Source organism: Leptonychotes weddellii, chromosome X (assembly GCF_054177405.1).
Source record: "Leptonychotes weddellii isolate Sample4059 chromosome X, ASM5417740v2, whole genome shotgun sequence".
NCBI lineage: Eukaryota > Metazoa > Chordata > Mammalia > Carnivora > Phocidae > Leptonychotes > Leptonychotes weddellii.
In genome coordinates this window covers 47,186,490-47,204,913 of record NC_138385.1, presented here as the reverse complement: position 1 = coordinate 47,204,913, position 18,424 = coordinate 47,186,490, and the positions used below count along the sequence as shown (strand labels likewise).

The window sequence follows — 18,424 nt, the reverse complement described above, 5'->3', positions numbered from 1 at the left end:
TTCAGACCATAATGCTTTAAAACTTGAATACAATCTCAAGTGAAAATTTGGAAGGAACACAAATACATGGGGGTTAAAGAACATCCTACTGAAGAATGAACGGGTCAACCAGAAAATTAAAGAAGAATTTAAAAAATTCATGGAAACAAATAAAAATGAAAACACAACTGTTCAGAACCTTTGGGATGCAGCAAAGGTGGTCCTAACGGGAAGTACATAGCAATACAGGCCGTTCTAAAAAACAGGAAAAGTCTCAAATACACAACCTAACCTTACAACTAAAGGCGCTAGAGAAAGACTGCAAATAAAGCCTAAATCCAGCAGGAGAAAAGAAATAATAAAGATTAGAGCAGAGATCAGTGAAACAGAAATCAAAAGAACAGCAGAACAGATAAATGAAACTAGGAGCTGGTTCTTTGAAATAATTAACAAGATCGATAAACACCCCATCAGATTTATCAAAAAGAAAAAAGAGAGAACTGAAATAAATAACATCATAAATAAAGAGGAGATCGTAACCAACACCAAAGAAATACAATTATAAGAGCATATTATGAGCAAGTATATGCCAACAAATTAGGCAATCTGGAAGAAATGGATGCATTCCTAGAAACATATAAATTATCTGCACTGAAACAGGAAGAGATAGAAAACCGGAACAGAGCCATAACCAGCAAAGAAATTGAATCAGTAATCAAAAATTTCCCAACAAACAAGAGTCCAGGACCAGATGGCCTCCCAGCGAAATTCTACTAAACATTTAAAGAAAAATTAATACCTATTCTTCTGAAGGTGTTTCAAAAAACAGAAATGGAAGGAAAACTTCCAAACTCCTTCTATGAGGCCAGCATTACCTTGATCTCCAAACCAAAGACCCCATCAAAAAGGAGAATTACAGAACCATATCCCTGATGAACATAGATGCAAAAAATTCTCACCAAGATACTAGCTAATAGGATCCAACAGTACATTAAAAGGATTATTGGGGTGCCTGGGTGGCTCAGTGAATTAAGCATCTGCCTTTGTCTCAGCTCATGATCTCAGGGTTCTGGAATCAAGCCCTGCATTAGGCTCCCTGCTCAGTGGGGAGTCTGCTTCTCTCTCTCCCTCTGCCCCTTCCCCCTGGCTTATGCTCTCCCTCTCTGATAAATAAATGAAATCTTTAAAAAAAAAAAAAAGATTATTCATCACAACCAAGTGGGATTTATTCCTGGGCTGCAAGGGTGGTTCAACAACCTCAAATCAATCAATATCATACACCACATTAAAAAAAGGACAAGAACCATATGATCCTCTCAATAGATGCAGAAAAAGCATGTGACAAAATATAGCATCCTTTCTTGGTTAAAACTCTCCACAGTGTAGGAATAGAGGGAACATACCTCAAAATCATAAAAGCCATCTATGAGAAGCCTACAGTGAATATCATTTTTAATGGGGAAACAGTGAGAGCTTTTCCCTTAAGGTCAGGAACATGACAGGGATGTCCAATCTCACCATTCTTTAACAGTTTGGAAGTACTAGCCTCAGCAAGCAGACAACAAAAAGAAAAAAAAAAGGTATCCAAATTGGCAAGAAACAAGTCAAAGTTTCACTCTTTGCAGACAATATGATACCATATGTAGAAAACCCAAAAGACTCCATAAACAAATTGCTAGAACTGATACATGAATTCAGCAAAGTTGCAGGATAGAAAATCAACACACAGAATCAGTTGCATTTCTATACACTAACAATGAGACAGAAGAAAGAGAAATTAAGGACTCAATCCCATTTACAATTGCACTGCCAATATCCTCTAGTACTTTGTCATTAGCTCACCCCAGGCCTTAAAAACCCTCCCACCCTCTACCTCAGGGGAGTTGGAATTCAGACTGAGTTGTTCTGCCCTCTCTCTTTTTTGCAATACTCTTCAATAAGGTTTTCCTTGTCTTTTAAACTTTGATGCAATCTTTGCTTTGACACCACTTTTTCACCCTAAAAAGGCATCTCATTCCTTTGTAGCAGTGGCTTTCAAACTTTCATGTATTTCTGAATCACCTACAGGGCTTCTCAGAACACGGTTTCTGAAGTAGTAGGCCAGGGTTCAGTTTTCATATATTTCCAACAAGTCTCCAGATAAGCCATGGCTGGTCCAGAGACCATATTTTGGCCTAAATTTTCCACAAACTGTCCTAACCTTCTGAAGCCCCTGGAGGCTCGAGCACATTTGCTGTAATGAGGTCATTTCTGGAGCTGATGAAGATGTGTTTTTCCTCACAATCTTCTCACTCTCCCCTTTTAAAAATTTATGTTAATTCCAGTACAGTTAACATACACTGTCATTTTTGTTCCAAGTGAACGAGATAGTGATTCAACAATTCTGTACGTCACTCAGTGCTCATCATGGTAAGTGTACTCCTTAATCTTCATCACATATTTCAGCCATCTCTCTACCTACCTCCCCTCTGATAACCATCATTCTTTTTAAAAGATTTTATTTGAGAGAGAGAGAGAGAGAAAAAAAAACAGCATGAGAGGGGAGAGGGTCAGAGGGAGAAGCAGGCTCCCCGCTGAGCCGGAAGCCTGATGTGGGACTCCATCCCAGGACTCCAGGATCATGAACTGAGCCGAAGGCAGTCACCCAACCAACTGAGCCACCCAGGCGCCCCTGATAACCATCATTTGTTCTCTATAGTGAAGAGTCTGTTTCTTGGCTTGTCTCTCTTTTATTTTTCCTTTGATCATGTTTTGTTTCTTCAATTCCACATGAGTGAAATCAGATGGTATTTGCCATTTTCTGACTTATTTCGCTTAGCATTGTAATTTCTAGCTGCATCCATGGTGTTGCAAATGGGAAGATTTCATTCTTTTTATGGCTGAATAATATTCCACTGCATATATAAACCACATCTTCTTTATCCATTCATCTATTGATGGTCACATGGGCTGCTTCCATAAATTGGCTAGTGTAAATAATGCTGCAATAAATAGAGGGGTGCATGTATTCCTTCAAATTAGTGTTTCGTACTTCTTGGTAAAATGCCATTACTGGATTGTAAAGTACTTCTATTTTTAACTTTCTGAGGAACCTCTATATTGTTTTCCACAGTGGCCACACCAGTTTACATTGGCACCAACAATGCACAAGTGCTCCTTTTTTCCTACAGCCTCACCAACACCTGTTGTTTCTGGAGTTGATTTTAACTATTCTGACAGGTGTGAGGTGACAGCTCATTGTAGTTTTGATTTGCATTTCCCTGATTTTAAGTGATACTGAGAATCTTTTCATGACTCCATTGGCCATCTGTATGTCTTCTTTGGAGAAATATCTGTTCATGTCATCTGTCCATTTTTAAATTGGATTGTTTGTTTTTCAGGTGTTGAGTTGTAGAAGTTCTTTATATATTTTAGATAGGAGCCCTTTATAGAATGTCATATGCAAATATCTTCACACATTCCATAGGTTGCCTTTTAGTTTTGTTCACTGTTTCCTTCACTATGCAAAAGCTTTTTATTTTGATGTAGTCCCAGTGTTTTATTTTTGCTTTTGTTTCCCTTGTCTCAGGAGACATATAATGTAGCAGATGTCAGAAAAATTACCACCTGTGCCCTCTAGGATTTTTATGGATTTGGCTCTCACATTTAGGTCTTTAATCCATTCTGGATTTATGTTAGTCTATCGTCAAATAAAGAGGTCCAGTTTCATTATTTTGCATGCTGCTGTTAGGCTTCCCCAACTCCATTTGCTAAAGAGACTATCTTTTTCCTACTGTATACTCATTCCTCCTTTGTTAAAAATTAATTTACCATGTAACTGTGGGTTTATTTCTGGGTTTTCTATTTGTTCCATTGATCTGTGTCTTTTTTTGGGTCAGTACCATACTGTTTTGATTACTATAGCTTATAATATAAATTGAAGCCTGGAATTATTATTTCTTTTTCAAGAATGCTTTGGATTAGGGAAATGTAAATCAAAACTACAATGACATATCACCTCGCACCTGTCAGAATGTCTAAAATAAAAAAAAGAAACAACAGATGTTGGCAAGGATGTGGAGAAAAAGGAACACTTGTGCGCTGTTCGTGGGAATGCAAACTGGTGCAGCCACTGTGGAAAACAGTACAGAGGTTCCTCAAAAAGTTAAAAATAGAACTACCATATGATCCATTAATGACACTACTGGCAATTTACCCCAAAAATACAAAAACACTAATTCGAATGGATACATTCACCCCTGTTTATCGCAGCATTTACACTAGCCAAATTATGGAAGCAACCCAAGTATTCAGTGATAGATGAATGGATAAAGAAGATGTGGGGTGTATGTAGAACTTTATTCAGCAGTAAAGAAGAATGAAATCTTGCCATTTGCAACAACATGGATTGAGCTAGAAAGTACAATGCTAAGAGAAGTCAGTCAGGGAAAGATAAATACCGTATGATTTCACTCATATGTGGAATTTAAGAAAGGAAACAATTGAGCAAAAATAAAAAAGAGAGAGAGAGAGATGGAGACAAACCAAGAAACATACTCTTAACTACTGAGAACTGATGGTTTACCAGAGGGTAAGAATGTGAGGCAATGGATGAATAGGTGATGGGGATTGAGTGTACTTGTCATGATGAACACTGGGTGATGTATGAAATTGTTGCATCACTATATTGTACACCTGAAACTAATACAACACTGTATGTTACCTATACTGAAATAAAATAAAATAAAATAATTGAAGACTACTGTGTAGGTCTTTTTAGGCCTGCCTAGAGGAACCACAGAGATGGCAAGATCATTTGTCCAAGGTCATATGGTGATATTTATCTTTGAAATATAATATTAATAATAATAATAACAACAACAGTTATCATCACGTATTTGCTGGGAGTAATGGGGTACATACTCCCATTAGTTATTTCATGTATTTCTTAAGATAACCCTATGAAGTAGGTACCATTAGTTCCATTTTATAGATTGGGAAACTAAGGCTAATGGAGTTTAATTAGATTACCTAAAATCACATATTTCAGTAAGTGGCAGAGCAGGGGTTCAGACATAATTTTTTCTGATTCAGGACCCATATAGCATATCACTGTGCTGATGCTGAAAATTAAAAAAAAAAAAAATGCTGCCCTCATATACTTTTCTTTCTCTAGTCATAAATCATCATCCTATTGTGCCAGCCTTAGAACTATGGGCTTTTTCCTATCTTACAATAAACAAAATAGTGCCCTGACATTCAATGATGATAGAATAAAAAGACTGTTTTCACTGTTCAGGGTCTTTTGTGATAACATACAAATTTTAGGATTGTTTCTTGTAGATCTATGAAAACACTGTTGGAATTTTGATAGGGATTGCATTAAATATGTATATTACTTTGCACAGTAGACATTTTAACAATATTTGTTCTTCCAACCCATGAACATGGAATGTCTTTCCATTTCTTTACGCCATCTTGAATTTCTTTTATCATTGTTTCATAGTTTTCAGAGTATAAATCTTTCATTTCTTTGGTTTATTCTTAGATATATCATTGTTTTTGGTGCAACTGTAAATGGAACTGTCTTCTTAATTTCTCTTTTGGCTGCTTCATTATTGGTGTATAGAAATGCAACAGATTTCTGTACATTGATTTTGTATCCTGCAACTTTCTTGAATTCATTTATCAGTTCTAGTAATTTTGGGTACAGTCTTTCGGGTTTTCCATATATAGTATCATGTCATCTGCAAATAGTGAAAGTTTTACTTCTTCCTTACTGATTTGGATGCCCTTTTTCTTTTTGTTGTCTGATTTCTGTGGCTAGGACTTTATTATGTTGAGGTATGTCTCCTCTAGACCTACTTTGTTGAGGGTTTTATCATGAATAGATGTTTAACTTCATCAAATGCTTTTTCTGTGTCTACTGAAATGATCATATGATTTGTATCCTTTCTTTCACTGATATGATGCATCACATTGATTGATTTGCATATAGTGAACCACCCTTGGATCCAGAAAATAAATTCCATTTGATCGTGATGAATGATTTTTTTTAAGGTATTGTAGGAGTTGGTTTGCTAGTATTTTGTTGGGGATTTTTGCATCTATGTTCATCAGAGATACTGGCCTCTGGTTTTGTTTTATTGTGGTGACTTTATCTAGTCTTGTTATCTGGGTAATGAAGCCCTCAAAGAATGAATTTGGAAGTTTTGCTTCCTGTTCTATTTTTATAATATTTTTAGAAGAAAAGGAATAAACTTTTCTTTAAATGTTTCTTAGAAATCACCTGTGAAGCCCTCTGGTCCTGGAGTTTTATGATTATTGATTCAATTTCATTGCTGGTAATCAGTCTGTTCAAATTTTCAATTTCTTCCTGCTTCAGTTTTGGTAGGTTATGTGTTTCTAGGAATTTATCCATTTTTCCTAGGTTGTCCAATTTGTTGGCATATAATTTTTTGGGAATATTCTCTTACAACTGTATTTCTGTGGTGTTTTAGTTGTGATTTTGAGTCCTTTTTTTGGTAAGTCTGGCTAGAGATTTATCAATTTTATTTATTTTTTCAAAGAACCAGGTCCTGGTTTCATTGATCTGTTCATGTTTCTGTATCATATATTTCTGCTTTAATCTTTATTTCCTTCCTTTTGCCAGTTTTGGGTTTTGTTTGTTCTTTTGGAGGCTCCTTTAGGTGTAGGTTAGGTTCTTTATATGAGATTTTATTTTGCTGCTTGAGGTAGGCATGTATTGTAATAAAGTTTCCTCTTAAAACCACTTTTGCTTCATCCTAAATGTTTTGAACCATTGTGTGTTCATTTTCATTTGTTACCATGTATTCTTTCATTTCTTCCTTGAATTCTTCATTAACCCATTTATTGTTTAGCAGCACATTATTTAACCTCCATGTATTTGTGCTCTTTCCAGATTTCTTCTTGTGGCTGATTTTCAGTTTCACAAAATTGTGGTCAGAAAAGATGCATGGTGTGGGACGATGGCAATGGAGTATGAGGACCCTAGGAGCACTTTGTCCCACAAACACAAGTAGCTAACTACCAAATCACCCTAAATACTCCAGAAATCACCCTGCAGACTTACAGAACAAACTCCACAACTAAAGGTAGAAAAAAGGCCACACAAAAGAAGGTTGGAAGTGCAGAGACATGTTTTGAGAGAGAAAAGGATTGTGGATGCTATGGTGGGGAGGGAGTAACAGGTGCAGAAGGTTGAGAGATGGACTAACACACAGGGGAGCCCATGGGGAAAACAAATCCCCATAGCAATTGGCTTAGAGTGAGAAGAGTCGAATTTCGTCAGTCCTTGCAACCAGCAGGGCATAATTCTACAGTTTTAAAGGTAAGTGGGCTTGGCTGGGGGAGAACTGGAGTGCATTGTGCTGCTGTTGGAGAAGGCAGTACAAACAGTCCACGGACATACAGCATGGAAACAGTGATCTGAAGAGTCCCTGAGCAACAGAATGGGCAGGTTATCTGCTCATCTTGGAGCATATCCTAGAGAGGCAGTGTTCATAGACTCCCCTCTGGGAACAAAGAACTAGCAGGTGCCATTTCCCTCCCCAATCCCTCAGCAGAAGCACAGAGCCACCTGCTGGAAGTTTATTATTAATAATAATAGTTTATTATTAATAATTATTATTTATAAATTATAATAATATTTAATATAAATAATATTTAACATAAATAATAATTATTATTTATAATTTTATTATTAAATTATATATAATATATAATATATTATATAAATATAAATATAATATTATTATATTTAATATAATTTTATTTATAAAATTAATAATAAAATTATTAGCCACTAGCCAGACATATCAAGAAAAAAAGAGAAAGGACTGGAATAAATAAAATCACAAATGAGAGAAGAGAAATACCTACCAATACCACAGAAACACAGAATATTATGAAAAACTATATGCCAACAAATTAGATGACCTAAAAGAAATTGATAAATTCTTGGAAATATATAACCTGCCAAAACTGAAACAGGAATAAATAGAAAATTTGAACAGAGTGATTACCAGCAACTAAAATTTAATCAGTAATCAAAAAAGTCCCGACAAACAAAAGTGTGGGACCAGATGGCTTCACAGGTCATTTCTACCAAACATTTAATGAAGAGTTAATGTCTATTCTTCTCACACTATTTCAAAAAATAGAAAAGGAAAACTTCCAGTTCATGCTATGAGGCCAGTATCACCCTGAGATTAAAATCAGATAAAGATAACACAAAAAAAGAAAACTACAGGCCAATATCTCTGATGAACACAGATGCAAAAATCCCCAACAAAATACTAGCAAACCGAATCTAATAACACATTTAAAAAAATCATTCACCACAATCAAATGGGATTTATTTGTGGGATGCAAGGGTGGTTTCAATATCTGCAAATCAATCAAACTGATAACATTACATCAATAAGAGAAAGAATACAAACCATATAATCATTTCAATATACACAGAAAAAGCATTTGATGAAGTACAACATCCATTCATGATAAAAAACCTCAACAAAATAGGTCTAAAGGAGACATACCTCAACTTAATAAAGTCCTTATATGAAAAACCCACAGCAAACATCATACTCAATGGTGAAAAACTGAGAGTTTTTCCCCAAAGATCAGGAATAACACAAGGATGTCCACTCTCACCACTTACATTCAACATAGTACTAGAAGTCCTAGCCACAGAAATCAGACAACAAAAAGAAATAAAGGGCATCCAAATCAGTAAGGAAGAAGTAAAACTTTCACTATTTGCAGATAACATGATACTATACATGGAAAACCCGAAAGACTGTACCCAAAACTACTAGAACTGATAAATGAATTCAAGAAAATTGCAGGATACAAAATCAATGTACAGAAATCTGCTGCATTTCTATACACCAATAATGAAGCAGCCAAAAGAGAAATAAGAAAATAGTCCCATTTACAATTGCACCAAAAACAATAAAATATCTAGGAATAAACTTAACCAAAGGTGTGAAAGATTTATACTCTGAAAACTATAAAACATTGATGAAAGAAAATGAAGACGACACAAACAAATGGAAAGACATTCCATGTTCATGGGTTGGAAAAACAAATATTGTTAAAATGTCTATACTATCCAAAGCATTCTACAGTTTCAATGTAATCCCAATCAAAATGCCAACAATATTTTTCACAGAAATAAGAACAAATAATCCTAAAATTTGCACAGAACCACAAAAGATCCCAAATAGCCAAAGCAATCCTGAAAAAGAGAAATAAAACTGGAGGTATCACAATTCCAGTTTTTAAGTTATACTACAACGCTGTAGTAATCAAAACAGTATGGTACTGGCACAAAAATAGACGCACAGATCAATGGAACAGAATAGCAAACCCAGAAATAAACTTACAATTATATGGTGAATTAATCTTCAACAAAACAGAGGAATATCCAATGGGAAAAAGAGTCTTTTCAATAAATGGGGTTGGGAGCAGTGCATGGTAACATGCAAAATAATGAAACTGGACCACTTTCTTATACCATACACAAAATAAATGCAAAATGGATTAAAGACCTAAATGTGAGTCCTGAAACCATAAACATTCTAGACGAGAACACAGGCAGTGACTTCTCTGACATTTGTGGTAACATTTTTCTAGATACGTCTCCTGAGGCAAAGGAAACAAAAACAAAAGTGAACTATCAAAATAAAAAGCTACTGCACAGTGAAGGGAACAATCAACAAAACTAAAAGGCAGCCTATGGATTGGGAGAAGATATTTGCAAATGACATATCTGATATAGGGTTAGTATCCAAAATATGTAAAAAACTTACTAAACTCAAGACCCTAAAAACAAATAATCCAGTTAAGAAACAGGCAGAAACCATGAATATACTTTTCCAAAGAAGACAGAGATGGCCAAGAGGCACATGAAAAGATGCTCAACATCACTCACCATCAGGGAAATGCAAATCAAAACCACAATGAGATACCACCTCATGCCTGTCAGAATGGCTAAAATCAACAACACAAGAAACAAAAAGTGTTGGCAAGAATGTGGAGAAAAAGGAACCCTCTTGAACTGTTGGTGGTAATGCCTATTGGTGCAGCCACTGTAGAAAACAGTATGGTAGGTTCCTCAAAAAGTTAAAATTAGAACTTCCACAGGACCCAGCAATTGCACTACTGGGTATTTACCCAAAGAATACAAAAACACTAATTCAAAGGAATACATGCACCACAATGTTTATAGCACCATTATTTTCAATAGCTAAGATATGGAAGCAGCACAAGTGTACATCAATTGTAAATAGATAAAGAAGATGTGGTATGTATGTATACACACAATGGAATATTATTCAGCCAGTAAAAGAAATGAAATAATGACAATTGCATGACAACTGCAATGACATGGATGGAATTAGAGACTATAATGCTAAGTGAAATAAGTCAGAGAAAGACAAATACCATATGATTTTATGCATATATGGAATTTATGAAACAGAAGAGACAAAGGGAAAGAAAGAGAGACAAGGTAAGAAACAGACTGTTAACTAAAGAGAACAAACTGATGGTTACCAGAAGGGAGGTGGGGGGGATGGGTAAAATATGTGATGGGGATTAAGGAGTGCAATTGTTGTGATGAGCACTAGATGATGTATGGAACTGACAAATCATAATACTGTACACCTGAAACAAATAGAACACTGTATGTTAACTATCAGGAATTAAAATAAAAAATAAGAAGAAAAGATGAATGGTGTGACTTAGATCTTGTTTAATTTGTTGAGACTTCTTTTGTGACCTGATATTTGATCTGTAGTGGAGAGTATTCCATGTACACTTGAAAAGAATATATATTCTGCTGTTTTAGGATGGAATGTTCTGAATATACCTGTTAAATTCACCTGGTCCAGTGTGTCATTGTTTCCATGCTGATTTTGTTTGGATGATCTGTCCATTGATGTAAGTAGGGTGTTTAAGTTCTCTACTATTATCATATTACTACCGATTAATTCCTTTATGTTTGTTATTAACTGTTTAATGTATTTGGGTGCTCCCATGTTGGGTGCATAAATACTTACAACTGTTATATCTTCTTGCTGGATTGTCCCCTTTATTATTATATAATGTCCTTGTCTCTTGTTACAGTCTAGTTTGTCTAAGTACTGCTAGTCTGGCTTTCTTTTGACATCCCTTTGCTGGATAAATGTTTCTCTATCCCCTCACTTTTAACTGCAGTTTCAGTAAAGACCATGACAACATCCTGGATTTTGACCCCTCCCCAGCAGTAATGAGACACTGGGGTGGTGTCAGCGGAGGCCTAATGGAGGTTCAGGACTCCCACCACTGCCTGAGTAATGAAACCATTCTCCTCTTCCATCCTGTCAATGAAGACCATGTGAGGAGCAGTAACAAGGCACTCCTGTGCTCTTCCTAAACAGGGTGGAAATCAGTGGAGGCCTACTAGACAGCCTACACTATAATCACTCTGCAGTAATGAGGAAGTTCTCCAACCTCCAGGTGCCATGATTCATTGTTTGCATACAAATAATATTTTTGAATTAAAAAAAGGAACAGAGCTTCAGAGACATGTGGAACTATAATGAAAGTTCTAATATACATGTCACATGAATCCCAGAAGAAGAAGAGAAAGAGGATAAGGCTGAAAAATATTCAAAGAAAAAAAGGATGAACATTTTCTGAATTTGGCAAAAGATATAAACCTGCAAATTCAAGAGGCTACATAAATGTCACATAGAATAATTCCAAAGAAATCTATGTCAAGACACATCATATTAAAACTTCAAAATTAAAGACTAAGAAAAATCTTGAAAGCAGCCTGGGGTGGGGGGGAGCACAGTACCTACAGGGGAAAAACAACTCAAATAACAGAAGATTTCTCATTAGAAACCATGGAGGCCAGAAGGAAGTACAGCTTATCATGGACTACTACTCAGCAATAAACAGGAATGTACTATTGATACATGCAACAAGTTGGGTGAACCTTAATTATACTGAGAAAAAAAACAACAAAAATTCAAAAGATTACCTATTGTTTTAAATAAAAAAAGAAAAAAATTAAAAAAGAAAAAAAAGATTACCTATTATATGACTCATTTTATATGACATTGTCAAAATGACAAAATTACTGAGATAGAAAACAGATTAGTGGCTGCCAGGGATTACGTAACTAGTGTGGGGAGGGAAGGATATAGCTATGGCTATAAATGGGCAATACAAGGGATCCTTGTGGTGATGGTCGCTTAAGAATCTACATATGTGATAAAATCACATATGCACATTAGAACAATGTCAAACTCCTGGTTTTGACATTGTACTATAATTTGGTAAAATATAACTATTGGAAGAAACTGGGTGAAGGGTACATGGGACTTCTCTGTACTATCTCTGCAAATATCTCTGAATCTATAACTGCAAAATAAAAAAAAAACTATACACTTTGACCCAATAATTCCACTCAGTTTTTTTTTTTTTTTTTTAAAGACCTTATTTATTCATTTGAGAGAGAGAGAAAGCATGAGGTGGGGAGGGTCAGAGGGAGAAGCAGACTCCTCGCCGAGCAAGGAGCCCGATGCGGGACTCAATCCCGGGACTCCAGGATCATGACCTGAGCCAAAGGCAGTCGCTCAACCAACTGAGCCACCCAGGCACCCTAATTCCACTCAGTTTTTAAAAAACAATGGAATTTCACAAATATTTGTTTATTAGGCTGTTTTTTATAGGACTATGAAGTAAAAATTTTCAAAACTCTTTATCTCAACAGCATGGGATTAAATAAAAATGGTATACCCACAATCACTGAAAATATCATCGACACGCAAAAAGATTTTTGTTGTATTAAGTCTTTTTAAAAAGCAGATTATAAAACAATATATAAAATAGTATTGCATATTTATGGAAATATATATGTATACACATATAAAAAGCAAGATAAAGAAATACACACCAAGTGTTTATCATCTATGGGTAGAAGGATTATAGTAATTTTACTTTTTTTATATCTTTCAAACCATCAATAGTGAGTATGTATCATTAGACTGGGCATACAAAAATATTTCAAACAGAAAAATAAAATAAAATAAATTTATAAAAAAGTTTACAAAAATATTCACTAACATAAAATAAATGTAATTTAGAAAACCAAAGATGAGTGTAGTTTTACTTTATATCTAAGATACTAACACAGATAAAAAGACATGAAAAAAAACGGTTAAGGTAATAGGGAAAAATAATGGTAACTGTCATGGTAAAAATTTACTTAATTCACAAATCACTATATAAGGTAGAAAACCATCAGTGAGCTACTTTTCAAACTGAAATTTAGGATTACAGCAATAAGGGACAAGTTTTCTTCACTCTTCCTGCTGGCAACAAGCTCCCAATTCTCTGTTTAACTACATTTCTGACATCTTTTAGTAAGTAGAAGTTCTACATTTGAAGACATAGTCATGTTTTCATTGACTATGCCAAACCAGATTAGTCTTCTGCTTCTCATAATTCATGTAACAGTTTGAATAAAACAATATAAATTTACAGAATTTTAAAAAATCTAGCTAATGACATTGTTGCTTCCCTCCTATGAATCTCTACAGTCCACTGTTTTTTGGTACTGATCTGGTGGTACTTTCATATTCTGCCTCTTACAGCTACTTTTGTGTTTGTCTTATCTGTCCCAGTAGATTGAGTCCCCTAAGGTCAGGCCTATGTCATACTGATCTTTACCTATCCTGAAATGTCTAGCAGAATACACTGCACACAGTTAATACTGTCTTGTTCTATTAGGTGTGCAATAAGATTATGAACATTTCAAATCAGGCATGCCACCCTCTGCTTTTTGTAATCCCTACAGTACATAGTTTAGGTCTAGGCATAATGATATCCAATGTATCCTTGCTGATTTCTACTTAGTGAAACACCTTTAAGAAATACATTCTACAAGCATGGTATCTGACAGTGTTAGAGACAGAAATTTTGATACATATTGGTAAAAGAACATGAAGTAGTACCTAACTTTAGACTCATAAAAAATAGAGGATTTACATATGGTAGAAGTTCATAAACTGGATTAAGAATTCTAAGGAAAAGCAAAGAAGAAAACTAACAGTAGAGAAAATAAATTTTGTGAAAGTATATTCCTAATAAGCTTAAGTAAAATTACAGAATGAACTGGAAAGTCACAGCAATTCTTTCCCTGGAGGGTTTATAAATTGTGCCTATGAAGATGTAGCCACAAACATGATTAGAGGCAAGGGGAAGGTATAAAATGACTTACTGTATGAACATAAAGCGTGTGAACAAATAGTGTGAATAAAAAAATATATGGCAAAACTATAAACAGAACCCAGACAACTTTATCAATGGCTGCCCCCCTTTACCTCCTCAACAAGCACACAAGACGACTAAATTCTACTGTGCTTACATGTGCCTTTCATGCATGTCATTGTTGAAGGACACAACTCAATGACTCGAACAGCAAAAGTTCCTGGTTCCTCTCTTGGCACTGTCAAAATCGAAATCTAAAAAGTGGAAACAAAATATTAGACATAGCTGGTAGATCTCATTTTCATTATTCTATCATTAAAGTGCAGTTTACTTTCAAACTGTGTCTTTTCTCAAACTCCATTGATGTTTGAAAAAATTTAACTTGTAAGGGTTTAATTCAGAACAGAATTTGAAACATGTAACATGAACATGTGTCTGAACATCAAATTTCTGCATTATTTATATACTTATATATCATATACATTGCATTCATATAATTCATAGACAATGAATATTTCAAATATCTTTAATATTTAATTCTTCACTTATTTTCAAAGGATTCAATTATGACTTATTTCTGAATTGTATACACTTCAGTATTTGAAAACAGATCATATTAAATCAATTTTGATTATTCATAATGGCTAGAAGCAGATATAGAGTATTAAAATTTAAAAATGTTATAAATCCCAAAGATATTGAAATAAGCAAAGATACCAAAATGTTTCAAAATGAAGGTCTTCAAATTAATTTAAGGACTCCATTAATAAAATTAGAAACCCAGAATTTAGAGTAAAGTGGAAAATTATTTTTAAGTAACGTTTATTGATATGCAGTATGCTGATATGCTATAGGCACTACTAATATATTACATGGCTTTATACTTACAACTTTAAATGACCATCAGGTCAATGTTTCTCTATAAAACCAATAGTTTCAATATGAATTCTCAATAATCTTCAATCTGAAGAAACTATATCCTCTCATATATAAAATACTTGCCAAAAGGTAAAGCCCTATTTATACTTTTATCTGTGAGCACTAAATGCCTAGATTTTGACTGGTGATGTCACATTGATAGCCCACACAGGAAATGCCTACAAGTTTTCAGAACAGAAATTCTTTTAATAACCCTGACTATTCTACTATCATATTCCTCGTAAGTCCATTTTGGGGTTTAATATGTCTCAAAAACTGTGTTCTCCATATTCCTCTTAACTCCCTTTTGCTACTGGCTGTCCATGATACAAAATGTTGTACCTTAAAGAGAGAGGAACCACTAAAACATGAATCTAATGTTGTACAATAATTATCAAATGATTATAACTAAAAACATGTGCATAACCAGAAAGGTATCTTAGGGACTGCACCAACATGGAAGTTCAGGCATACCACATTTTATTGCACTTCTCTCTACTGCACTTTGCAAATACTACATTTTTTTTTTTTTTTTTTTTTACAATTGAAGGTTTGTGGCAACCTTGCATTGAGCAAGTCTATTGGTTTTTTCCAACAGCATTTTGCTTACTTCATGTCTCTGTCACATTTCGGTAATTCTCACAATATTTCAAACTTTTTCATTAATATATTTGTTATGGTGATCTGGGATCAGTGATCTTTGATGTTACTATTGTAATTGTTTAGGGGCTCCATGAACTGTGCCCATATAGAATAGCAAATTTAACTGATAAATGTTTTGTGTGCTCTGACTGTTCCACCAACCAAGCATTCCCCAGTCTCTACCCTCTCCTTGGGCCTCCCTATTCCCTGAGACACAATGATATTGAAATTAGGCAAATTAATAACCCTATAATGGCCTCTAAGTGTTCAAATGAAAGGAAGAGTCACACATCTCTCATTCTAAGTCAAAAGCTAGAAATAATTAAGCTTAGTGAGAAAGGCGCATTGAAAGCCGAGATAGGCCAAAAGCCAGGCATCTTGTGCCAAACAGCTAGCCAAGTTGTAAATGCAGAGGAAAACTTCTTGAAGGAAATTAAAAGTGCTACTCCAGTGAACATGAGAATGATAAGAAAGGGAAACAGCCATATTGCTGATACGGAGAGTTTCAGTGGTCTGGATCAAACCAGCTAAAACATTCCCTAAGCCAAAACCAAATATAGAGCAAGGCCCTAACTCTTTTTAATTCTGTGAAGGCTGAGAGAGGTGAGAAAGTTACAGAAAAGTTTGAAGCTTAGCCAAGTTGGTTCACGAGCTTTAAGGAAAGAAGCCATCTCCATAAAGAAGTGCAAGGTGAAATAGCAAATACTGATATAGAAGCTGCAACAAGATATCCAGAAAATGTAGCTAAGATAATTCATGAAGGTGGCTACATGAAAGTACAAATTTTCCAGGTAGATCAGTCTTCTATTGGAAGAAGATGTCATCTAGGGCTTTCATAGCAAGAGAGAAGTCAAGACCTGGCTTCAAAGTTTCAAAGGACAGGCTGACTTTAAAGGCTACTGTAGCTGGTGACTTTAAGTTGAAGCCAATGCTCATTTACCATTACAATAATTCTAGGGCCTTTAAGAATTATGCTAAATCTACTCTCCCTGTGCTCTGTAAATGGAACAACAAAGCCTGGATGACACAACATGGTTTACTGAGTATTTTAAGCCCACTGCTGAGACCTACTGCTCAGAAAAGATTGCTTTTAAAATATGAATGCTCGGGACGCCTGGATGGCTCAGTTGGTTAAGTGACTGCCTTCGGCTCAGGTCATGATCCTGGAGTCCTGGGATCGAGTCCCGCATCGGGCTCCCTGCTGAGCAGGGAGTCTGCTTCTCCCTCTGACCCTCCCCTCTCTCATGTGTGCGCTCTCTCACACTCATTCTCTCTCTCTCAAATAAATAAAATCTTAAAAAAAAATAAAATAAAATATGAATGCTCATTGACAGTGAACCTGGTCACCCGAGAGTTCTGATGAAGATGTTTAAGATTAATGTTGTTCTCATGCCTGATAACACAACATATTTTCTGCAGTTTATGGATCTAGGAGTAATTTTGACTTTGCCATAGATTGTGATTCCTCTGATGGATCTGAGCAAAATAATTTGAAAACCTTCTGCAAAGAATGCACCATTCTAGATGCCATTGAGAATACTCATGATTAATGGGAAGAGGTCAAAATATCAAAATTAATAGGAGTTTGGAGGAAGTTGGTTCCAACCCTCAGGAATGACTTTGAGGGGTTCAAGACTTCAGTGGAGGAAGTAACCGCAGATGTGGTGGAAACAGCAAGACAACTAGAATTAGAAGTGAAGCTTGAAGAAAGCACTATATGGCTGCAATCTCATGATAAAACTTTAATAAATGAGGAGTTGCTTCTCATGGATGAGCAAAGAAGTGTTTCTTGAGATGGAATCTACTTCTGACAATGATGTTGTGAAGATTGTTGAAATGACAACAAAGGATTTAGATATGACATAAACTTAGTTGATAAAACAAAACAGATTTTGCTGGGACTGACTCCCAATTTTCAAAGAATTTCTCCTGTGGGTAAAATGCCATCAAAAAGCATTGTATGCCAGAGAAACCATTCATGAAAGGAGAGTTAAATGATGCAGAAAAGATTATTGTCTTATTTTAAGAAATTGTCATAGTCACCCAAACCTTTAATAACCACCACCCTGATCAGTCAGCAGCCATCAACATCAAGGCAAGACCCTCCACCAGCAAAAAAGATTAGAATTTACTGAAAGCTCAGAAGATGGATGCAGTGTTTAGAAATAAAGCATTTAATTAAGGTAAGTACATTTTTTAGACATAATGCTATATTGCACACTTAATAAACTACAGTGTAGTTTTAGTAAACATAACTTTTATATGCACTGGGAAACCAAAAAAATCATTTGACTTGCTTTATTGTGACATTTGTTTTACTGCGGTGGTCTGGAACTACTCACAATATCTCTGAGGTATGCCTGTATTTCTTCTGTTTCCTACAACCATCATGTCTAATTTTTAAAAATTTAAATACAGTCAGGGCGCCTGGGTGGCTCAGTCGGTTGAGCGACTGCCTTCGGCTCAGGTCATGATCCCAGGGTCCTGGGATCGAGTCCCACATCGGGCTCCCTGCTCTGCGGGGAGCCTGCTTCTCCCTCTCCCACTCCCCCTGCTTGTGTTCCCTCTCTCGCTGTGTCTCTCTCTGTCAAATAAATAAATAAAATCTTTAAAAAAA

General features: G+C 35.4%; 1 protein-coding gene across 3 annotated transcripts in view; it reads right to left on the bottom strand.

Moving 5' to 3' along the window:
• CHM (CHM Rab escort protein) overlaps positions 1-18,424 on the bottom strand; it is a 191,340-nt gene that overhangs the window by 33,492 nt on the left and 139,424 nt on the right. For all 3 annotated transcript variants that reach the window (XR_014141263.1, XM_081808560.1, XM_081808561.1), the window contains exon 12: positions 14,405-14,501. Coding sequence is in view for 2 of the 3 variants with exons in the window: in XM_081808560.1 (XP_081664686.1) it covers positions 14,405-14,501 (97 nt within the window). In the remaining variant the exon portion in view is untranslated. The remainder of the gene's footprint in view (positions 1-14,404; positions 14,502-18,424) is intronic.